General features: G+C 35.4%; 1 protein-coding gene across 2 annotated transcripts in view; it reads right to left on the bottom strand.

Moving 5' to 3' along the window:
- The window catches only part of MMP16 (matrix metallopeptidase 16), a 286,190-nt gene that overhangs the window by 17,399 nt on the left and 243,140 nt on the right, over positions 1–25,651 (bottom strand). For both annotated transcript variants that reach the window (XM_024251330.3, XM_054518653.2), the window contains exons 7-8: positions 25,175–25,313; positions 6,713–6,863 (exon numbers count right to left, since the gene is read on the bottom strand). In XM_024251330.3, coding sequence (XP_024107098.2) covers positions 6,713–6,863; positions 25,175–25,313 — 290 coding nt within the window. The remainder of the gene's footprint in view (positions 1–6,712; positions 6,864–25,174; positions 25,314–25,651) is intronic.

Consider the following 25,651-nt stretch of genomic DNA (forward strand, 5'->3'; position numbering starts at 1 on the left):
CTCTCAAGTAAATATCTCAGTGGGGTTTACAATAGTTATTTAATGTATATGTTAACTGCTTTCCACACTTGAGCAAAGAAAGTGTCTTGCAGAGAAACAGTCAAATACCTATTTCATGGATCCTAAGAAACACTTTTTCACATTTTACATCTCTCAACATCAGAATGCCCTTACAATAGATACAGCGTCAGTTTACTTGACAGGGTTTTCCTCTCATAATAGAATAAATAATGACATATCTTAACAATACATGGCACTTTTAGATGACATAAACTATAACTTAAAGTGAGCTTTTAAATTCTAACTTAAAATTTGGACTAGGGCCAGGTGTGGTGACTCACACCTGTAATCCCAGCACTTTGGGAGGCCGAGGTGGATGGATTGCTTGAGCCCACGAGTTTGAGACCAGCCTAGGCAACATGGTGAAACCCTGTCTTTACCAAAAACACAAAAAACTAGCTGGGCGTGGTGGTGCACACCTTTAGTTCCAGCTACTCAGGAGACTGAGGTGGGAGGATCTGTTGAGCCCAGGAGGTTGAGGCTGCAGTGAGCTGTGACTGTGCCACTGCACTCCAGTGAGGGCAACAGAATGAGATCTTGTCTCAAAAAAATAATAATAGGCCAGGCATGGTGGCTCACGCCTGTAATTCCACCACTTTGGGAGGCCGATGCAGGTGGATCACCTGAGGTCAGGAGTTCAAGACCAGCCTGGCCAACATGGCTAAACTCCGTCTCTACTAAAAAATACAAAAATTATCTGGGCGTGGTGGCAGTCACCGGTAAATCCCAGCTAGTTGGGAGGCTGAGGCAGGAGAATCACTTGAACTTAGGAGGTGAAGGTTGCAGCGAGCCAAGATAGTGCCACTGCACTCCGGCTTGGGCAACAGAGAGAGACTTCATCTCAAATAATAATAATAAATAAAATTTGGAATAACTTAAAATCCTGAGGACAATGGGATCACATCCTGCATGTGATTTAAGTAACATTAATACATACCTAGCAACCAGATTAGTTTTCTGAGAAGTAGTTGTTTTTCATGTAGAAATAACTACACTTTATGTAGCATTTTGTAGCTATAAAGTAAATTTATACACATATATTGTTGTGCTTAAATCCTTCAACAGTCTTTTATATCACATATTACAATGTTCTCTATAATAATGTCCTAACCATAGATTTAGTATGAATTGTCACTCAATTTAAGCAATGACAGAGCATTGGGTATCATATTATTCAAAGACAATTGAGTTAGTCACATTTACTGTGTTTGAATGTGGTAGAATTCAAATTCAAATGTTACTGCTAGTGTCTGCCCGTGGTTCTTATTCTCTCGATGCCGTCATTCAAACAATTGGTGTTCATTGTTTGGGTATAGCTTTCCTTTCTCCCTTAGTCTGTTCATTCATAGATTCATTCACCCACTGATGTTTTTCTGTGCACCTATATTATATGCCAGACTCATAGGATTCAGAGAGATCTCATTTCAGCAAAATGTTAATGGAATGTAAATTTTATTACACTCTTTTGTAGGAACATAATTTGGGTATGAATTTGTCAACATAAATGCATTTTTCCCTCTCCTAGCAGATAATGCAAAACAATAATTTAGGATCATTTTACAATTTTAGAAAAACTCAACATAGGCTCAAACCCAAAGGTTGTCTGCTTTGTGTCAGCTTTGAAATATATCCAGTAAACTAGAATGCAATTAGAATTATCTATATTTAGTGCTGTCTTATAAAAGGTGCTGAGGCTTATTCATAAATATTGCTTTGTATTTTAATTTCCAACATATTTGAGCATATGTCAACATGAACAAAAAATCTCATCCCACTGAGTTCTTCTCCCTGAAAAATAAGCTTACAGATGCATTGAGAAGTAAATTAGTATATTCAGATAGGAACACTGTGTACATCAACCATTTGGGGGGTTTAAAATGTAGATATTTTCATGGAAAACATTGAAATTTTGTGTGGGAGGGTCAGTAAGTGATGAAAGCTATTATAAATGAACCTCATAGCTCTTTCTTCTGATTCAGTTATCTCTACTGTACAATTTTGACTTTAATCAGATGATTTTTTGGAGATTAGCAGTCTTAATCAATGCCCCAAAGTCCCATTCCTCAGAATCAGTCTTAAAAATGCAACAGAATAGAAAATATCAATATATCAGTTTTTGCTGTATTTTTGAATGACTCAAAAACATATACATTAAAAAATTACTTTGTAAACATACCACTTAAGCTGGAAGAAATAAATGTATTTTTCTATTTGACTGTTAGTGATGATAATAATTAAGAAAATGAAGTACGTCTACATTTTGTTATTTTTATTTGAAAATACCTTAAAATTCTCAACAGCTAAGCTTCTTATGAAATATGGCAATAGAGTCTTAGATATGTTTGTGAGATGTTGAGAGATGACTTAGAAACATAGCATTTTAAGCTAAATGTTATGAAGATCAAAACATATCCAAGTACCAAATTGTAGTGTATTAACAAAAGGGCAAGTAGGAATCTGAGGGACTGAGTTCCATGCTGTATATAAAATAGTACAACACTAGATATTTTAATCTGAATTTACAGATTTATTTAAAGAACCGTCATTTCATCTACTCTCTTTAGCTATCTCTATACTTAGAAGATTTCACATGGACTCCTGCTTTCAATACCATTTATATGTCAATAACTCTGAGATCTGTGCCTCCAACTAAACTTTCCACTAAGATGCAAACTCAATTATCCAACCACCTACTTGACTTCTTCTCTTGGTGTATAAATAGGCAACTCAGTCAAGCATCGACATTTCAATCTCTTAATCCCCTTCCCCCAATATTCCCTTCCGTGTCTGCCTTATCTCCAGATAAGGTGCTATCTACTTAATTACTTGGGTGAAAAGCTTAGAAGTTGCCCTGATTTATTTTGTTCCTCCCCTAAAATCCAAGCCCTGAGGACAACTTGTTATCATACTCAAAATGTATCCTGCACCCACCCACTTTGCTCCATCTCCACTGCTATCATCATGTCTTCCTGCACTCATTCAATGGTCTCCCAGTTACCCTCCACGCCTCCACTCTTGGAGCCCATTCTTCCCATAGAAGCCAGCACAATCTTTGTGAATACACAGAAGATCATGTCACTTTCCTGTTGAAAACCCTCCAATGCCTCTTCCTTGTACTTACAATAAAATTCAAACTGTTTGCCACAGGCTACAGGGCCCTGTGAAATCTGGTCCCTATCAACCAGTTTGATTTCTTCTACCACTTCACCATTATGCTCTAGCAACACTGTTTTTGAACAATCCAACTTCTTTCCTACATTATTGCCTTTGCATGACTATATCATCCACCTACAACACATTGTCCTGAATAGCATTCTATGGCTGAAACGTCTTCCTACTCAAGTCCCCACTCAAGTGTCCCCTTAACAAGTGAGGCCTTCTCCCAAGTCAACACTAAGTCCCAACCTGTCCTTACCACCAGGAGTCTCATTTCTCACTGTGAAAATTATCAGGGTCATTTATTTGTTTACTGTTTATTATTTGTCTCCCCCAACACAGTCTAAGTGCCATGAAACTAGGAGCTCTGTGGTCTTTCTACTACTCCATCTTCATTACCTAGCACATGTCACATACTTTGTGTTTCAAAATGCATTTTTGAATGAATGAAATGAGTGCTAGGGTAGGACAGGTGCAGAAATCTTAAGGAAGCAGGCACTAGAGCTACTGAGAATAGAATGTGCTGCCTCATGTTCATACTGTCACAGGCAGTTTGGTGGAGAGGGAAGGGTACTCTTGGGCTGTAATTGAGGGTATCTAGATTTTGGTAGGAAGTGAACAACATGCAGGGCTGACATATGGCAGCATCTAATTTAAAGATGTGCTTTGTTTGCCTAGTAGATTATTTTAAGTGATCTTGATTTTGAATGCTTTTCTAGAGTTTTTGCACTTTCCAGCTCACCACAGTACTCATCATTTGCTATTGCACAACTTGGATATACTGCTTTACCCAGTATTACAGCCGTTATTCACCTGATCTCTTTAAGGACTTGAATTTCTTACAGCGGTTCTAGATACTCACTAAAATCCTTTTTGCTCTTAGCCTTAGAGAAATAGAAAACTGTTGACATATTTTTTTCCCCTTTTTCTAAGCAGAAAAATGGCAGTGGGAGAAGAGGGGAGAAATAATAAAAAATAAATTCTCATATAAAAGTGACAACTAAATTGTTGTGTTTTTGTTTCAGATAGAGAGTTTAATGTCTTTTCCATCTAACTTTTAAATCTAGAATAAATATATTGATAACTGCTGTTGACTCTGGAAATATGTAATTATATGACTATGGAGTAATCTGTTTATAAAACATCTATAACTCATGACATCTTACATAAGATCACACACATGGAAATTAATTGAAATCCTGCTTTCAGTTTTTTTAAACCTATAAAACCATAGTTATTTAAATAGAACTTAAAAGTAATAAAGGCATTTCTATATATTTTCTATATTTGGCATGTAGCTTTTCAATCGGGGAGTAAATGATCTAAAAAGCCCTTTTCCTGTTTTCTATAGTTTTTATTCTTCTATACTTTTGGCATCTAACCTCCACTGATTTCACAAATTTAAGGCAGTTCACGTTTAATCTTTAAACTTAAATGTTCCAATAAGTACTAAATTTTTAGAATGAAAACATTTTAAATGTAATCCCTACATTTGTGGGAAAAAGAGCTATCTGATAATGAAATGGGCATTTTTATTATTATCTATGAAGCTCTAATTAAACTGTTATACAAAAGTTAAGCTTCCATTTCTGTCCCCTAGAAGCTAACTTCTCCAAAGTGTCTCCTCAGCCTTTCATTTTTGCCCTTTTTTGAGAAAAAGAAAAAAGTGCAACTCCGTATAGTACCGAGTCCTGCATGGGTACATTCAAGCAATTAAAATCAGCTGGTGAATTTAACAACCTTAAGGGTTATACCGTTTTAAAGAATATGTTATAAGTCTGCAGATTTATTTTCATTACTGGTCGCTATGCAGTGGCAATAAAGTTCTTCCTCTTTCATAGTCTATTACATTGACATCCTGTTGAGAGTCATTATACTTTTTGTGGCTTTAAGTAGCATCTTCTCCTTTGATCAAATTTTTGTTTGATAGATCTTTTAAATTTGTGATTTAGCAAGAAACATTATAGCACAGCCTAGCTTTATTATAATGAATTAAAATCTATGAGCATTTTTCTATGGAAAATATAGGAATATTGCATATACAGTTAGTAAAAGGACAAATTTAAAAGTGTACATTCTTATTCATGGAAGCCAACTATAGCAACTTTTTGTTCACACTTAAAGCTTAATGTTTGAAACCATTTGGAATTAAAAGTTGTAAATTTCCGAATAAACAAAGTTTGTAGCCTTACTTACTTTTCTCCTAAAGTTGGAGACATTGCATAGGGTTATTCTATGCTAAGATAATATGGCAAACTCAATACTGGCATGTTGGACATTAAAGCCTGTATTTTATATGTGTGTATTTTTTTAAAAATTTACTCATAAATGGAAGTACAATGGCAGACTTAAGTCATCCTACAAACCAATGAAGACTACTTATGAATTTCTCATTGTGAGCTAGCTAGTAATAATTTAATTAAAATTTGATTTTTTATATTTTTTAATATTTATTTAAATTAATACAAATATAGGCTTCAACTTACATATATCCCATTTGTAATATCTGTTAACAAATAGGCAGGGCTAGGGCTATATCTGCCTAAAAGCTACTGTAAGGGTTTTTTAATTTAATTTTATTTTTTTGTTTTTGAGACAAGGTCTTACTCTGTTGCCCAGACTGGAGTACAGTGACAGAATCTCGGCTCACTGCAGCCTTTGCCTCCCCGGTTCAAGTGATTCTCATGCTTCAGCCTCCCAAGTAGCTGGAATTACAAGCATGTGCCAAAACGCCTAGCTAATTTTTATATTTTTAGTAGAGACGGGGTTTCGCTATGTTGCCCAGGCTGGTCTCGAACTCCTGAGCTCAAGTGATCCAACCACCTTGGCCTTCCAAGAAATGCTGGGATTATAGGCATGAGCCAACACACCCAGCCTTACTGTAAGTTTTAAACTAACAATTCTCTTTCATTTTGTGAACACTGTTAGCAATATCACAAAAGGAGAAAAATAAGAGAGTAAAATAGCTGGGAAAAAATATTATACTTCAAGCTAAAAGTATTTAGCCCAGTGATAGTTTGACTATGGTAGCTTCTTAAGAAATAGAATCTGTGACTAAACTGAAATTATTTGGAAGTCTTCACAATTTATTATATACAAAGTATAAAAATTTAACTTTGAGTGTGAAAACACAAAAATCCTGTGCTTAAAAGTATTTTTTTTAAACAAAATAAGTAAAATTCCCCAAAAAATGCATTGCAAGGATACATATATACACTGCTTACATAGTATTATGGGCATGTTACAATTATGGGGAAATGAAAAAAAAATATGCTGGGTATACATATTCATAAGAAAGTCACATTAGCTGAATATATTAGAGAAAGATTTATCTTAAATATTATTTGAAATATAAAACAATTTTTAATTGCATTAACTCCTGTGTTAAATCCACCAGGATTCTTCATCAACAGCTCATGCCTCTGATAGACTAGAAATGCTGATTTTCTAAACATTGGTTAATTAACTGTTTTTCTCATGAGAAGTATATACTGACCTGTCTCCCTTGAAGAAATAGGTTTTCCCAACGTCCTCCCACCAAATGGCTGAATCAATACCATGAGGGGGAATTCCACTTCCAAGGGTTATCAAGTCATGAGGGTAACCAGGTTGAAGAGTTGTATCCTTGAACACCCAGTATTTGTTACCTATATGGAATAAGTGTAAATGCAGAATATATTAATTTAATGTCATAATTAGAATATATCTATTAACACAATACATTTAAAATTATTATATTAAATATATATTATACATTTAAAATTATACTAAAAATATATTATATTAAATCCTTGAAATAAGTTATTAGTTGTCCCATCTGGAATATTAATGTTCTCTTTGAAATATCATTCAGAAGTGGATATAATGAACACTATTTATTAATATAACAATATAACCAAAATTTGTGAGTGAATTTAAAAAATAAAATAGATCTATAACTTTGCCATAAAGAAACAATTCTGAGTCAAGGATGAAGGATTCTTCCCCTAAGAATTAGAGGTCCTACGTTTTTTTCAAGGCTAAATCATTCCTGTATTTTGAGCAACGGGTATGCCCTCAGATTGGCTTAGTGATTATAACTTCTTGATTGAAACACCTCCTCTGGGCTGGTCCTTTCCTCTGATTATGTAAATGTTCACAAGTCTCCCTAGTTTTATACATTCATCCTCCCTTGACCTCATGCCCTGTTATAACTGTTAACTCTATTCCTGTCTTTGAGAGTGGTAACTGAGGGGAGGAAAATTTTAACCTTAACCATGTTCGGAATTGCTGGAGCATGGCATGATGACACTAAAAAGCAGACAAAAGCAGACAGGCTTTAGTCAGTTTTATTGCTGTTTGACAATTCTCTACAGACAGCACATATCCTCATGCCCTCCCTGGGACCCTGGCTGACAGTGCCCACCACTTCCCTTTCTGGTATGCCTATCAAGTTTCAGTCCACTGAAGCTTTTTGTTCTGGAGTCACCAATGCCCTCCAACTAAACAATTTTCCACCCTTATCTATTGACACTATTGACCACCTTAAGTACTTTCCTCCCTGAGCTGTGAGAAAACCATTTTCTTTTGTTTTGTTTGTTCTCTAGCGGCTCCTTTCTGGGCTTATTGTAATTTACTCAGCCCTTGAATGTTATTGTTTCCTAGGACTCTGTTCTCTGCTCTCCTCTTCTTATCTTAAATAAGGAAGGGTCACAAACTCAAATAACTACGGGGGCCAGGTTAGGGATGATACTAGTAGTACAGTATCTCCACTAATATTGAGATATTTCCATAAAAGTCAGTAAATATCCATTACCCTAAAGGCGTATTTCCCTCCTTCCCAAGTCCTCTTCTCCCGGGGCTTCTGAAACATTCTACAATCCACATCGTCTTGGATCTCTAGCACCTCCTGGGGTTAATATCTGGCAAAGTAATGTGTCCCAACGTCCTTTCTACAATATTTCAAAACCACCCATAGATAAGGACTATGATAAACTGTAGCTTTCATGTAATACCTAAGGGTCTTCAAAAAATTTTAAAAATGTGCTCTCTTAACACAAAATAAGCAAACAAAAACCACACATCTTTAGGCTAAATTTAGTTAGGAGTTTCTAGTTTGTAACCATGGGTAATCTCATTTACTCCAAGAACTCCTACTACCATTTGATACCATTTAAGTTAAAACAACATTTATTGAGTATCTTCAAGCATCCCAAGTATCATGCCAGGTACTAAGGATACCGCAGAGGATAAGAAACCTGATCGCTACACTGATCATCCTACATGACAGCAGAAGAAGCAGATGAAAACCAAATATACACATATATAACTTCAGTAATTGAAAAACTACTGAAGGCTACAAAACAAAAAACAGAGGTTGAGAAAAAAATAAAGGGAACTTACTTTAACTAAAAAGGTCAGGGAAGACCTCTCTGAAGAAATACACCAAAAATCTAAAGAAAGAGAAGGTAATAAATACGCAAAGAATATTGGGAAGTGCATTCAGAGCAGAGGACAGTTTGGGATGATCAACAAATTGAAAGAAGATCAGTAATTTGTAATAAGCAAGTACAAAATCTTTGAAAATCAACATAACGAGTTGGAATCTTACTTAGAGTGTACTGGAGGCCATCAAGGAGATTAAATTTGTGTTGGGTTGTGATTGGTTTTATATATTAAAATGATTTTTGGAGACAAATGGATTATAAAGGGAAGAATGAAAATAAGATGATCCATCAAGAGTCTTTGGCAAGAATTAATTGAATCATTCACTCAATAATTACTTAGTACATGTACCAGGCACTGTTGTAGGCACTACCGATAGAGAAGTGAACCAGAAGGTCAACATCTCTATCTCATGAAGCTTAGATATCAGTGAGTGAGTATGAATCAAACAGATGAATAAATTAAAACTTCAGGAAGCAAAGTGCTATACAAATAGAGAAAGAAAAAGGGATATTAAGGTGACAGTGATGGGATTTGGGGCTACTTTGTATTAGATGCAGGAAAGATCTCTTTATTCAACTGTGACATATAATTCAAAGGAGCCAGACCACTGAAGATTGTTTGAGGTAAAAGAAACATAAAGAATAAATGCCATAATGGGAAGAAGCTTATTGTGCAGCTAGAATAGAGTGTGATAGGAGTGTATAATGATAGAGGTGAGGATCATGTAACCCTTGTAGGAGTTGAACGTTATTCTAAATGAAATAGGAAGTCATTGAACAGTTAAATCAAAAAGTTCTTTGACAGTGGTTTGGACCAACACAGCAGAAATAGAGACGGAAAGGATAAAATAAAGTCAGCACATATTTTGGAGATGGAATTGATAGGCATTGCCGAGGAAAATAAGATAAAGATAATATTAAAAATGATCTTCAAGTTCTGGCTTGTGTAGATAAGTGAATAACAGTGTTATTTAATAAGACAAGACTAAAGGTGAATGGGCTGTTGGAAGTTTAAATCAAGAGTCTGAGATGTCAATGAGATATCTAATAAAGAAGTCATGTAGGCAACCAGGTATGTCAGTTTGAAAATAAGTTTGTAAGACACAAGCATACATGAGGCATTTATAAATTTAGGATGTGTTGAGATTATCCTGGGACGAGTATATACAGAAGATAAAGAGTAACCAGAACTGGACTTCTAGAAATCCATGACCATTAGAAAAGATCACATAAAGGAAGAGGGAAGAGGAGGCACATCAGGAGAAAGAAGAGGCAGTGTTGAAGACAAAAGTAAAAGAAAACATCAGAAGGCAAAAAGAAAAAAGTGTAGTCATAAATGACTATCTCTGATCCAAATATCTCTTGAAAGCCAACTAGTATCTATAGTTATCTGATGGGATTTTCTACGAAGTCCAAATTTGAACTCATCTGAATACCTTTCTTATTTTCCCTCTTTGGGTAGATGGAATACTAGTTATTCTGTGGCTGACATCAGAAACGTCCTTGTTCATTATTTTCCATATTTAATGGATCATTACATTCAGCTGATTTCAATTCCTAACTCTCACTTATAACTGTCCTTAGAAGGCTGTTCTTTTTACCAATGGTCCTTTATATCATCCCTTCCATCATCCCTTCTAAAGGTAATACTACCACTGTAAGACCAGAGCCAGTCAAAATGCTGTGCTGCAGAGTAAGCTATGGAGACATGGCTTCATCTGATAAGCAGAGATAAGCAGAACCATCCATATCTCTCTCTTGGGAAGATGACCCAGAGAACACCGAGAGATTTTCCCTCCAAGCAGGGGAAATTGACTATTTTTATACAATATGAAGCCTGAGAAGCCAAGATGGCCAGAGGAAGCAGATATTATGAGGAGGCAGAAATTGAATAAAAGAGATGGACTGAAAGAGAAAAGAGAATGAGAAGAGATAAAAAAAAAAAAGTGATACAAGGAGCAAAGCTATGAATGGGAGAGGGGCCAGCAGGCAAGTGTAGCAAGTTCCTGGCTGTCTGAGTTCCTCTTACACACCCACTCCTTACCATAAGTTCCCCATAAGCTCAATTAACCTTACTGGGTTTATTTTTCTTTTAACTGAATGAGACTGTTCAACGTAAAATTGTGAACAATCAAATATCATGTAAGTTGTTAGATGCATCTGAGCCCAAGCCTGTTGGCCAGAATCCTAGCTTTAGCCAATGGTACCTTGCTGTCTTCCAGCCATGAGACTTAAGAGAAACCTGTGTATTTCCTAGCTTATGTTATTTCAACAGTTTTCTTTCTCATTTTCCTGTCTCCAGCCAGTCTCCTTTTTATCTATCCTCCACAAAGGCAAGAAAGGGATTTCTTGAAAATGCATACTTGATTTTTGCCTCTCTTTTGTTTAAAAATTTCAGTGGTTCCTTGTTGCATTCAGGATAAAACCCAAATTCATTATATGTCATTTCAAGGTTCCTTTCAGTATGGGTGTCTTATCTCATCTACATTCCACTTATCTCCATTTATGGAAAACTAGGATGACACTTTCAAAACTTAGCTTAGCACGATTTCTCTGAAAAGCATTTCCTATCTGAGTATGGTGGGCACCTTACATTGCCAAATTACCGGCATTTACCTTCATCTTATTACTTAGTACATTGTACCTTGATGAATCACAAGCCTGCCACCCACTCTAGGGAGTGAATAACTTGAGGAAAAACGCTACATCGAACACATTATTTTCGTGCAGCACCTCATATATAGTGTTTGGAAAGTAGGTGCTTAATAAATAAATGGTTACTGATGCAAAGAACCATGTTTAATATTACATGGCTACTCAAATATAGGATCAAAAATCTAACAAAAAGCACAATAAAGGCTACATAAATAACATTGAGGGCATTAGTTTGGAATCTTGTTAGTACAGCAAGAAAGAAAAATTTTACAACCACTAGCAAGAGTGGGAAAATCTAAGGCATGCCTTGGTATTGTGCTGAAAAATCATTTATTTAAGTGATTATATTTAACCAAGTGTTGGGAAATATGGTCATAAAAATGCAAACTTACCCTGAGCCCTTGTATAATCTGAATATTATACACACACACACACACACACACACACACACACACCCCTCATCCCAAAGGCCCAGATCACTTCCTTGCCAGAGTCAGTGAGTTGGAAAATCCAGAAAGCTGTTTCACAGCATGCTCTATATTTTAGTCAAATCCCTGTGGCATTAAAATAGAAAGTCTTAAAACAATAGAAGAAAGAGAAAGAAAGGCCTTTTCTGTTGGCCTATACTTCAGTGACTTATTGCATCCTTTCCTTTCATCTCCTTTTTAATTAGGAAGCGGTATGCAGTTTCAATGCCTCTCATGCTAGCTATTTAGGGTATATCTTGTGTCAGCTCAACTCAGTTGGTTGTCCCTTTCAAGCAGAAGCATTCTAGTATGCTTTCGATCACTTCCTTTTGCAGCTCCTAAACTTGCTTATCATTTGCATGATAATTTCTTCCAGGCTTTTTTTTAGTGATGACACTAGGCTCATCAATAACCAGGATGCCCTGGTGCACAGAGCAGGAGAAATGGTTCACAGAAGCTTAGTTTATATGTAGTCCCGGTGTCTCAGTAGAGGATAATGTGTGAAAAAAGAAAACGAATTACAGTTCTTATAGGAAATTGTCATTATTCTACTTAAAAAAACTGTTATTGTTGCTGTTTATAAAAACTATGCATTGAAAATACTTTCCTGTACTGTTGGTCTAGTATTTTCCATACACAAAAGGGAGAAATAATCAGTCTTTCACTTTTTAATGATCAAGTCCTTTGTATAAAACAGCTCAATAAGCTTTTTTTTTTTTTTTTTCTTAACCTGCTAGGAAAAATGTACTTATATTCCCTTTATAAAAACACAGCAAAATAGAGAGCTTATCAGTAAACATTTGCTATAAAGTTGCATGACGGAATTCCATCAGTTATTCTCACAAAATAAAGAAATACCACCTTGCCTGCTGAGTATTTGTGGCATAGAATTCAGGGAAATAACTCAATAATAATTATGAGTGATAACATTTAATTTTCTGAGTGTTTATTGAGAAAATACAATTATACAATTCCTTTTGTATCTTGATAAGATTTTCATATGAAAAAATTGAAATGGTTGAACTAGTTACTGTAAACTAGTTCAACCACTGTGGAAGACAATGTGGCGATTCCTCAAGGATCTAGAACTAGAAATACCATTTGACCCAGCCTTCCCATTACTGGGCATATACTCAAAGGATTATAAATCATGCTGCTATAAAGACACATGCACATGTATGTTTACTGCAGCACTACTCACAATAGCAAAGACTTGGAACCAACCCAAATGTCCAACAATGATAGACTGGATTAAGAAAATGTGGCACATACACACCATGGAATACTATGCAGCCATAAAAAAGGATGAGTTCATGTCCTTTGTAGGGACGTGGATGAAGCTAGAAACCATTATTCTCAGCAAACTATCACAAGGACAAAAAGCCAAACACCGCATGTTCTCACTCATAGGTGGGAATTGAACAATGAGAACACTTGGACACAGGAAGGGGAACATCACATACCGGGGCCTGTTGTGGAGTGGGGGGAGTGGGGAGGGATAGCATTAGGAGATATACCTAATGTAAATGGCAAGTTAATGGGTGCAGCACACCAACATGGCGCATGTATATATACGTAACAAACCTGCGTGTTGTGCACATGTACCCTACAACTTAAAATATAATAAAAAAATAAAAAAAAGAAGAAAAAATGGAAATGACTCTGTTTCTACTTTTCAGTTTTCCAGTTAAGTATGTATGATTTATATTCGACTTTTTTTACTGTACATATGACAGGTGGTTTTTTAACTACCCTACCATCAGACAGTCTGGGTCTCAAGGAAAATATTGCCTTTTTGGCAGAATGTAAGTATTCCCTGGATTTCATATGAGGTTGACATATTCTGGAGCAAGTGGAAAAAACTAGTTCTTCCCAATGCTGTACTTGGCAGAATGCAGAGGAAAATATCAACAAGTTAGAATTAAAGACCAAAAGGTTTTATAAATAGAAGAATAGCTTTAAAAATGTTTAGAGTTGGAGAGGACTTTATAGATCAACTATTGCAGTGATTTTTCAATGATATTCATCTATCCATCCATCTATTCAATGGATGGATGACATTCAATCATCCATCTATTCCATCTATTCATCCATCTATTCTCCTATTCAATGTCTGTTTATTATAAGCCTATTATAGTCTGTCAGTCAACTAGGAGCTGCAGAAACACTGATGAAGGCAACACAAAAAGTTCCTGTCTTTGTGGAACAGACTAGCAGAGAAAATAGATAGTCAACAAATAATCCCCAAAATAATTTTTAAATTAAATACTGTTCCTATCAGGAAACATGCAGTACCTAATAACCTTTTTTTTTTTTTTTTTTCCAGAAGGACAATGCTTACTCTGGAGGTTAAGATTTCTACCTGCTTTTTGACTCCCTTGAACTGAGCCACTGTTAATGATGGGAGTGCATTATATTGTTCAGATGTACCGGATTAGAAAAGTGGCTGATAATCCAGCCTAACGCATTCATTTATTTTACAGGTCAAAGAAGTGGTGTGTCTAAAGCCACACCGCCAGGTGCTAATGGGTTTTTACTGCGGTGCAGGCCTCTTGATTCAGTGCTTATCTTACTATGCAAAATTGACTCTCAGAACAGAACAAGTTCACACTCTGGCTTTCAGAATTGCTAATGATTCCCTGCTTCTTCCCTCCTTTATCAACTAATCACCTAACATTTTTAATGGGAGTGTTTATAACCCACTGTATTCGGCTCATGCTTGTTCATTGTATCCTGAGTAGTCAGATATCCTTTGTGCCTTATTACTAAAGAAATTAAAAAAAATCAACTCTATTTTTGTCTCCTCAAAACTATTCATACATTTATATTTTGTGTCTTCTATTACAACAGTGGTCAGAAACGAGGACCACTAGCTGCTGCCTGTTCTTGTAAATAACACTTTACCAGCAAACAGCCACACCTATTTATTTACATATTGTGTATGGCTGCTTTTACCTTGCAGTGAAAGAGTTTAGTAGTTAATGACAGAGTTCATATGGTCCAAAAAGCAGAAAGTTTTACTATGTAGTTTTTTACAGGAAAGATTAGAAAACAAATTCCTTAATGGTTTGATTTTCTTCATAACACAGAAGTCTGTGCATAGAATAGTCAGTAAATACTGTTTATTGGGCTGATTACTGTTCAACATTTATATATTCTTTGAGAAAACATCAGGGAATTTAAAACATTTCTACAAAGAATCAATATTTTATTTGTTAGATTATGTTATTTAATGGGGCATTCAATAGCTTTGAAGTCAGAACTAGGGGGTTGACAGCTCTAGCAATAACCAGCTTTAAGGTCCTGGGCAAGTCATGAATCTGAGCTTTCCTTTCATAATTTGTACATAGGATGCTAACTTAATGCTCGCTTGGAATTCGGGAAATAATGAGAGATCAAATACACTCACACTGTAGGTGCCTCAGGGTGTCCCAATAAATGGTTATAACACAGTATTTCACTGATCAAATTTGCTTATCACCTACTCAAATAAATAAATGATACCAATAATAAACAATTAAGTAACACTAATCTCTATTTGGGCTCAGTATTTGGAATATGTTTTAATTTCTATATTGTTTATAGGTAGGTTGCTCAGGAAATTTGAATACATGCCCAACTCTTGAGGTCATATGACTTTTTGTTAGCAGCATTTTGTTTTCCAGATTCCACAATATTATCTAGCAAGCAGAGAATTTTGAATGCTTGTGCAAGTGTGGTTGCCACTGAGTTGTGCAGCTCAGGTCTTCCTTAGAGAAATAAACTATCATCAGCTGAGTGCCTTTGGGTCTGATGCATCAGTTGGGCCAAGGCTACACTCTTCTTCAGCAGCCTCCCACCAAAGACTGATCACAGCAGAGTACTAAAGCCTGGCCATCTTTGCGCTGCATGTGAGTCCTCTAAGAGGCATTCTTTGATGTGAAGCTTGGCATCGGGTTCACCAAGACTTTGTCACCTACTGCTAATTCTGCCTTGTCCCCTTTAATCTTTCACATATTTACCTTCTTCCCTGACAAACCTCTCAACCTCCTAACTTGGTCTCAGTGTCTGCTTTCTGGGGAACTCTACAGGGCACAACAAACAAAGTGATGTTATAACAGTTTTTGAAAATGAGGAAAACTTTTAGATATACAAGTAATATTAACAGGAAAATATTGCAGCTTTAAATATAAATGAAAATAGATATAATAAAACTATACTATAGAGTTTTTGAATCATTTTAATAAGTAGAGGTATATTAGCAATAAGAGTTTCAAATATTAAAAATTTGGACCTATGTTTTAGATGATCATTTCAACAGAAAATATTAATACTAAAATTCCATAAATATTTATAATTCAAAAAATAGCACTATTCGCTTGGTCTAAATCTATTTTCACATATACCAAGACTACTAAATATAAATTCCTTAATCTAGTATAACTTTTTATACATCAATCTTCTGTTATATCCTATAAAGAAATAAATAATCATTGTACTCACCTATTTATAGAAAATGTTTCTTTTAGGTTACCTATTTATTGTACTATGTAAGAAACAATGTATTTCGACCTCAAATGAACTTCATGAATACTCCCTAAACCTTTCAAGAAAAAGAATTTGTGAGCAGCATAAAGAAATTGCCTGTTTATGAGTACTCATTTGAAATAAAATAACAATTAAAGTCATATAAACCATTTCTTAACAAACAGTTCTTTTCTTTGCCATTTTCCAGCACCGAGTATTTTAGACAACTCCTCTCTTTTGATACACATTTTCTGTATGCCATTTTTATTCCCCAATTTTATTGTCGTCCTCTTTTCTGCCTCATATATTTTAGTTTCTATTCCACAAGTGATTTGTGTCTCTTGAAATGAAACTGCCAACCAGGGTAATAAGTACTGCTTAAAGTTATTAAGTCATAGCAACAATTTGAATTTTGAGACAACCTTTCAGCTACTTGATTTTATTTTGACTGTTACTGATTCTGACAACACTAGCATCTTTGTTTTAAAATTTGTTTCCAATTCTTGAAAGAGATTGCACCAGCTCAATTTTCAAGACAGCTTTTTTGATACGATTATCTCATAACCATTCAGTCTTAACATGCCTAGTAATTGAGAATGTACACCTGGCTTGATTATGCTTACAAAATGTTACTCTTTATATGGGATATACCTGAGTGATGGAAAGATAGCTAACTAGCACAAAGTGTGGAGTACATACAGTTGCTGGAAAAAAAAAAAAATATTACTTCCTCGAGGTGTGATGCATTTTCTATTTCTGGGTCTTTCTAAATAAAAAAAAAAAAACACCTTATGAGCATAAAGGAGAACGACTCAGTGTTACTTACTAAATATCAAATAGAGGAATAAATGGGTCTATTCAGGCATCACAACTGTAAATGGTGCTAACTGACAGTCACATACACCAAATGGCTGACTTTCAGTAAGAAAGTCCTGTGGGTTTGTACATCTACACTCTCACTCAACAGCCTTTACAGCAAGCAACTTAATCAGTGAAGGGAGACATTATACACTGGCTTCTTTAAAAAACAAAAACAACAACAAAAATACCCACCCCCACACATATGTCTACACATGTGAGGTTGAAAGAAAAAGTATCTAAAATACTTGTCTACTTACTTGTACCTATAATCATTTCACAAAAATTTGAGGGATCTGATACAAAATGTGATACAAAGAGAAAACATAAGTTAAAAACAAACAAAAATAAGATGAGAAATTACAGAGCAAAAATAAAACACAGATAAAGAATATAAAATAACTGACAAAATTATTCAAAATGTGGGCATCAAAATTTTTTGGTAGTTATTTCCAAGATAACCACTTAGTAGAGAATACTTTATAATCATTATAAGTTATAGCATCTAAAATTAAATTGAGATCATAGAATATTTATAATATTTCTTCAGTAAGTGGATGAGTTATTTAATAAAACTTAATTAAACGTTCTTTCTACTATTGTCAAAATACTAAAACTAACGTAGAGGGGAAAGTTGCTGGGGAATGAATGCATCTCAGCTATGAGGGTACATTGCACTTGATTATATATGGGCTCAACTAAGAAACTAAAACTGAAATAGTATTAATTTGGATATTCATAATCAACATGCTCTGGAATAATGAAGGAATCAAACTGTACTACCTATGTCATCAGTATATTTAAATGTATGAAATATTTGCGTAATTGATTGCAACATAAATTTATGCGCTTAGTAAAGCTTCTTGTTAAAAAAACAGTCTTATTGTGGTATAACTGACATTCAATAAATTTAATGTGTATAATTTATTAAGTTTTGACATATGTACATAGCTATCAAAGTGTTGACATAATCAAGAAAATGAACATTTCATCATTCTGAGAAGTTTTCTTCATGCCCAACTCTTGCCTGTCCCCAGGGAACCAATGAGGCAGTTTTTATCACTATAGATCAGTTTGTATTTTCTAAAATTTAATACAAATGCTATAATACAGTATGTACTCTTGTTTTGTCTGAATTATTTCACAGCAAAATTATTTTGAGCTTCATCCATGTTGTAATGTGAATCAGTACTTCATTCCTTTTTATTGCTGAATAGTCTTCCATTTTATGGATATATCACAGTTTACTCATTTACCTGTTGAGAATATCTGAATTATTTCCAGTTTTGTGTTATCACAAATATAGCTGCTTTGAATATTCATGTAGAGGTCTTTGATTACAGATATGTTTTCATTTTTCTTGGGAAAATGCCAAGGGTAAAATGGCTGGATTATACAGTAGTTGTGTATTTTACTTTTAAAGAAAACTGCCAAAATGTTTTCCAGAGTATACAATTTTACTTTCTATTAGCAATATATGACAGTTACAGTTCCTTCATAATCCTGCCAACACTTGGTATGGTCAGTCTTTTATATGTTAGCCATCCTGTCAGGTGTGTAGTGGTATTTCATTGTGGTTTTAATTTACATTTCCCTAATGACTAATAATGTAAAGCATCTTTTCATGAGCTCATTTGACATCCATCTGTGATTCTTGGTAAAGCTTTTTGTTCAATACTCTGTTCATTTTTGTTGAGTTGTTTTTCTTTTTATTGAGTTTTGAGTGTTCTTTATATATTGTGAATAAAAATCCTTCATCATATACTTGGCTTGCAAATAATGTACTCTAATCCGAGGTTTTTTATTCACTTTAAATTGTCTTTGAAGAGTAGAATTTTTAAATTAAGTCTGATATATCAATTTTTCTTTTATAGATTATGATTTTGCATGATATCTAAGAAATGTTTGCACAGATCAAGGTCACAAACTTTTGTATCCTATGTTTTATCTAGGAGTTTTATAGATTCAGCCTTTACATTTAGGTTAGGACCATGTTTTCGTATAGTACAGGATGTGAATTGGAGGTTTGTTTTGTTTTGTTTTTTTACATGTATCTTTGTAAAAAATCACTTGTCCATATATGTTTTTAGTCTTGATTATTATAGCTTTAAAATAAGACTTGAAATCAAGTAGTATTTTCTTTTTTCTTTCTTTGTTTTTTTGAGACAGAGTCTTGCTCTATCACCCAGGCTGGAGTGCAGGGGCATGATCTCGGCTTACTGCAACCTCTGCCTCCCGGGATCAAGAGATTCTCTGGTCTCAGCCTCCCGAGTGGCTGGGATTGCAGGAGCCTGCCACCACACCTGGCTAATTTTTATATTTTTAGTAGAGCTGAGATTTCACCATGTTGGCCAGGCTGGTCTTGAACTCCTGACCTCGAGTGATCCACTTGCCTCCCCCTCCCAAAGTACTGGGATTACAGGCGTGAGCCACCTTACCAGGCCAAAATCAAGTAGTATCTCCAAAGTGGTTTTGTCTATACTAGGCCCTTTGTATTTGTATATATGAATTTTAGAATCAGCTTGACCATTACTACAAAAGTGCCTGCAAGTATTTTGACCAGGATTGCACTGAATGTCAACATAAATCTGGTGATAAATGTCATTGTAATAATACTGAGCCCTCTGACCCATGAATGAGGCATATCTGTCCAGTTATTTAGGCCTCTTTACTTTCATTTAGCAGTGTTTTGTTGTTTTCAATGTAGAGGTCATGCACATTTTTTTGCAGGTTGATCCCTCAGTATTTGGTGTTTTCGAATGCAATTGTAAATGGCCTTTTATTTTAAATTTTCAATTCCTGATTGTTCTTTGTTAGTATGTGACGGGAGATAATTCTTCATAGGTCTTGTGCTTTTCAGTTTGTCTTGAGAGCACAGGCACTGACTGCCTTTGTTCCAGAATCTATTTCCAATGGTATTTGTAGAGCCAACCATCTTGGATTATAGATACAGTGTCTCCCTTCACCGCAAAGGAAAGGTTTGTTTACAGTCCAGTATGATAAAGAAAGTATCTCCCTTCAGAGAAAAATTTAGGCAGGCTTATTGCTAATTATAGAAAATTTAGGTACTTTAATTCATTGTTCCTTTCTTGCAATGAGACTAATTTCATGTAAGGTGTCAACTCCTTTTCGTATCACACTTTTAAAGTGTGGGGTTTAGGGAACAAGTACAGATGACTATACTATGGCTACTGCTTTTGATTTCCATCCTTTTCTCTGACTCAGGAATCTTATGTCTTCTGTCAACATCCATGAGCATAAGGCAGGCTAATAGGCTTTTATTTGCTTACAAATAAGATAAAATCTCAGACCCTTTACAGTTCTTGAAAATCTACAGGAATACAATTAAATGTTTACTAATGTTCTCAGATCTTGTAACTTTGAGAGACACACTTACCAATTCTGGAAGCTTTTTGGTTGACTGCAATCCTATCTCTTTCTACATAGACAATTACGTCCATGGATACAGTTTTACTTCTGTTTTATATCAATCAGATTGTCTATAAATACAGCTTTCTTTCTTTCCAATCTAAAATATTTTTATTTATTTCACTAGATAAAACTTGTTACAATGTTGAACAGACCTGATATAAACATCCTTGTCTTGTTCCTGATCTTTTGGGGTATGCAAGATACTGTGAATTTTACCTTGTTGGGTCAGAATCTCTGTATCCCTATAAATATTCTTGAGCTTTGTTCTAGGACTGTTATTTGGAAACCATTTGATTGCTTCAGGTCTTACTTTGAAGATTTGTTAAGTGGAATTCAAGCAGGGATATTTCTAGGATAATTATTCCCCACTACTGAGGTAAGGCCCTTTCCAATACTCTATCCAAAGCCTATGAACAGGTGGTTGGGGGCAGCAGGTACTATGGCCCTCTGTGAGTGTCAGGCACTGCTCCTTTTGTTCCCACTGATTGGTTCCTTTTCTAGATTTGAGTAGTTTCCTTATAGACATGAGGTGACCAATACTCTCTCCAATACGTATGGGGGTCCATCTGCTAATCTCTGGGCCATCTTGTGTAGCTCTCTCCTCTATGTTACTTTCTCCTGTGCACTGAAGCTACCTTGATCTCCCTGAACTCTCAGCTCTGTATCTTCAACTGAGAAAGTCTTCTGAGCTCTGCCTGGGTTCCCCTACGTTGTGCCGCAGCCTGTAAATTATTCAGATGGGAAGCTATGGTAATTTCAGGGCTCATCTCTCTTTATTTCCTGACTCTGTTTCTTGATACCCAGTGTCTTTGAAAATCATTTTTTAATATAATTTGTCAATTTTTTCTTTGTTTTCAGGAGGAAAGATAAATCTGATCCCCATTATTACTTCTGGGCTGGAAGCAGAATCTACCATTATAGTACACTATTACGTAATATATTACATTATATTCTGATCTACCACACTTTAACATACCAAAAAGCAGTAAGATTATGTTCAGAATATAGAATTGGACACATATATAAAGAACAAGTTTTATGTTTTCATAATTTATATACTGACAACTCCCACTTCATATGATGTACATGTGCACATATAATTTTGCCCTAGTTCAAAAAAATCTAAATTACACCAAAATATAGATTTTTAATTGTATCTAATGGCTTCTCATTCTTCTTAAGATTTATAAAAGTTTGAATAAATTGGACTTGTTAGGTTTATGTTTATATCACTAACACAATAGTTATACTTTATAACTAAACATTCATTTATACATATAGTTGAATCCATATCTTCAAATTCTTATGTAAAATGAAAACAAGGTTAATACCTTTAGGTATAATTAATACCTAAGTACCTTTAAGAAATACATAGTTAAATACATTTATATTCAAACATGGACTTTAGTTAAATAGGGGAATAAAAGACAAAGCTACTCAAATATATAATAATTGTCTAGCACAGATTAGAAGAAAAAAAACACAAAAGATGATTTCTGTAGAGAGAGAAGAAGAAAACAAAGATAAATGATGTAAGGCAAAGAGGCTAAATAAAAGAGTAAATTAAAGAAGAATAACATCTAAATCACTAGTAATGTAAATCACAGTCTCATATAGCTAGTATAGGTTGAGACCAACTTGTACATGGCTATAAGTACAGGTTGGGGCTTGAATCTTATTCTTGGTTCATTCGATCAATCTTTATTGAGTGTTTACTATATTCCAGGTATTGTTTAAGACAACAAACTATGACTATAGCCTGCTTCTGTGTGGCCCATGATCTAAGAATAGTTTTTACATTTTTAAAGTTAGAACACAACACACACAAAAAACAAAGAAAGGTATATAATAAGGAAAGGTATATAATAGAGACCATATGGGCTGCAAAGCCTAAAATATTCACTATTTTGTCATTACAGAAAAAGTCTGTCAAAGCCCAGTTTAAGATATTGGGGAAAAAACAGTGTAAAAGAAAAAAAAAAAAGAATACTTTGCCTTTATGGGATTGATATTCTAGTGGGAAGGATACAGATAAACAATTAAAATATATGGTTTGTCAGATGGTATGTGCACAAGTTATGCAGGGAAGGAGATCAACTGTTAGCAAAGGGGCAGAGATTGCCTCATGGCCCATAGAGCAAAATGGGGTGACCACATGGGATGAGGAATTATGTGGTTATCTGGTCTTTTGAGGGTGATAAGGGCTATAAAGAGAGAGAGTCAAGGAGAAATATTTTGGTTGTGATTGTTGTGGTGAGGGTAGTGGAGGGGGTCGTTTCACTTCAGAAGCCCAGGGTGCTAGGACTGTCACTCCTCTCCTGCCAGTCATGAGGTAGAGTCTAGGGAAGAGTGTGGTCTCACTGGGAACACCCAGAACTTCTGACTCTTTCTTCATAATCAATGCTTTATTGAGTGGGAGAGCTACAGGTCATAGCTGGGCTTTGAGAGGGTTTATTTGAGGGTATGAGTAAACTGGAGGAAAGAGTCGCCATAGCAGGGTCCTCAAAGTGACAAAATTTATTAGAGTAGGCATTTCCTGAGGTTGACAATGTACCAGAAGAGACCACTGACAAGCATAACATTCTGGTGGTTAGAGAAGTCTGGGACAAAAATTAAATTATTGCTGTTGTAAGCACCATATCATAAGAAACACCATACTGAGTTAAATCAGGATTCAGTGATATTGCTTTTATTGAAATGTTTATTGAGCACCTACTATGCACCCAACACTTTTAGGAACTGAAAATAAAATGATACGCAGGAAAATATAAACAAGTTCCATCTCTCATGAAATTTCCATTTGAATGCTGTGGGTAATTTCAGTTCTTTTACAAATGCTTTGTGCAAGTTAGAAGTACTACTTACGTAGGGTGGGCAGGCAGGCCACTGGAGGACATGCCTTTTATGCTGGCTGTTGAAAGATGAAAAGGAGCTAGCCATGCCACAAGAGAGTGAGGAGCGGCAAAGCGAATAAAAGTGAGAAGGCCCCGAGGCAATAAAGAGCTGTCAGAACACGAATTTATGACTGTGGCAGTTTCGCCTCAGGCAGCTTTGTCAGAGAGCACTACTGGTCCTGTGAGGAGACAGGGCCTCCTGGGACAGTCCCCAAATGGAAGGCTAGTCGGAACTTAGCCTGCCCTTCTTTTTGTTGCTACTACTCATGGGACCCAGGAAGGGTGTAGGAGACGGGTATTTCCCTCCAATATCATGTCGCTAAGATTCACAGCCTTTCGGTGGTATCCTTGCTTTGTCCACTGTGGTGCGGTGCACCGCCACTTTTTTATATGCTTATTATAGACAGCGGGAGGGCAAGAAAATTAATAGTAATCTTACTAGCAGCAGCAGCAATAGCTGGCATTTATTGAGGGCTTATACATGCCAGGCACTTTACATGTAGTAATTAATTTAGTCCTCAAAATCATTTTGAGATGGGGAATAATACAAACTCCATTTTTCAGATTAGGAAACTCAGGCAAAGAGAATTGAGTAGTTTGTTCAGCTGATACAGCTAGTAAGTGTTCAAGGTTGGCAACATGGCCATAAAATTATCATGTTCTTACAGCTAATGTACTAAACTGTCTCTTTTCTTGAGGAACAATCTGTAAAGTCCAGGTATATACTTCCATTTTATATAGGTAGTTTGATCCTCACTTTAAATATTACAAGTGTTTCCCAAATTCCATGTTTTCATTACCCTCACCAATTGCTGTTGTAAGCACCATAGCATTATTTTAGTTTGATTCTGGGAATAATTGCTTTTGAGGGATTAAGATCCCCCTTTTCCTTTTCTCAATCTCTATTCCTGTATAAGCTTATTTTCAGGCCTTTAGGCTCTTGGGTAATATGTTCAACCATAAACTTTTACACTCTAGTTCTCCTCAGCTTCAGCTCAAATACATTCTCTTCACAACTCCCTCAGTCCTCCAACTCAGTCGGCCTCTCGTCCCTGTGTTTTCCTTCACAGGAAAGATTTGTGGTTTGAATATTAACTAGTTTTGAGAATAAAATAATAGGCAGTTGCCTAAGTTCACTTCATCAGGTAATCTCACTTTTGCATGCCAGGCAGTTGGTAGTAATTGTGAGATTAAAATTTGGCACTCAGATAAATAACAGACAATAAATTTCATGATACTGATAATCGGATAATTCTAAGAATTCCTTGACTTTATTTCTTAGTTTACTAGAATCTGTTTACATAAACTGATTAAATCAAGTAAAATTTCAGAGATTATGTATGAAAATAGGAGTGTAATAGATTTTATTGCCTAAAACCAGCAAGCAACTCCAAATACTCCAAACAAAAAAACAAACAAACAAACAAACCTTTAGTCAGTGCAGAAATGGCTATATATCTATTAATCTTTTTTTGGTACTTTTAAGTCAAATCTAAAAGTTCTAAGAGAAAGAATATCTCTTAAATCTGACACGAGAATACCGTATGAGAACAAATAAAATAAAAAATGAAAATTATTTCATTTATATTTCTAGTTAACATAGTTTATTTCATTAAATCCATTGGCTATGTAATCTCATTTCATCACTTTTGTGTGCACCACAGGGCCCTATACAAAATGATTAAAATACAACATAGCCAGATATGGAAAACATTCTTACCTTTAAAGAACACAAAATTCCCGTCGCTATTTTCATAAACTGCATCGATACTAGGAGGCAAGCCCCGCCAGAAGTAAGTAATTTGCATTGGGTATCCATCCATCACCCTGTTGTTTCTCACTCGCCAAAACCACTGGTCCTGCAAACCAAGCAAAGGCATCTCTCAACAAACACGTAGGCCTCCCTGGCATTTCACGGCGCAATGGCTGGACGCTTTTGAAATCAAGCTGGTTTCCTTATTATTGTCTTACATTAAATCAGTCAGAGAAAGAGCTACACAACTTGACCACAATGATCACAAAAATTTTTGTAGTAAACTCCTTAATGTCTAAGCCATACAGTGTGATTTAAAACACAATGTCAACATACTGAATCTTGTCATTTTACATTTTCTCCAGGGCTTTCTAGATGGAGGTAGCACAGACAAGTCCCTGTCAGATTTGTGGATATGTCAGCTTCTTGAATGTGAGAGCAGCA

This window comes from Pongo abelii, chromosome 7 (assembly GCF_028885655.2).
Source record: "Pongo abelii isolate AG06213 chromosome 7, NHGRI_mPonAbe1-v2.0_pri, whole genome shotgun sequence".
Lineage (NCBI taxonomy): Eukaryota > Metazoa > Chordata > Mammalia > Primates > Hominidae > Pongo > Pongo abelii.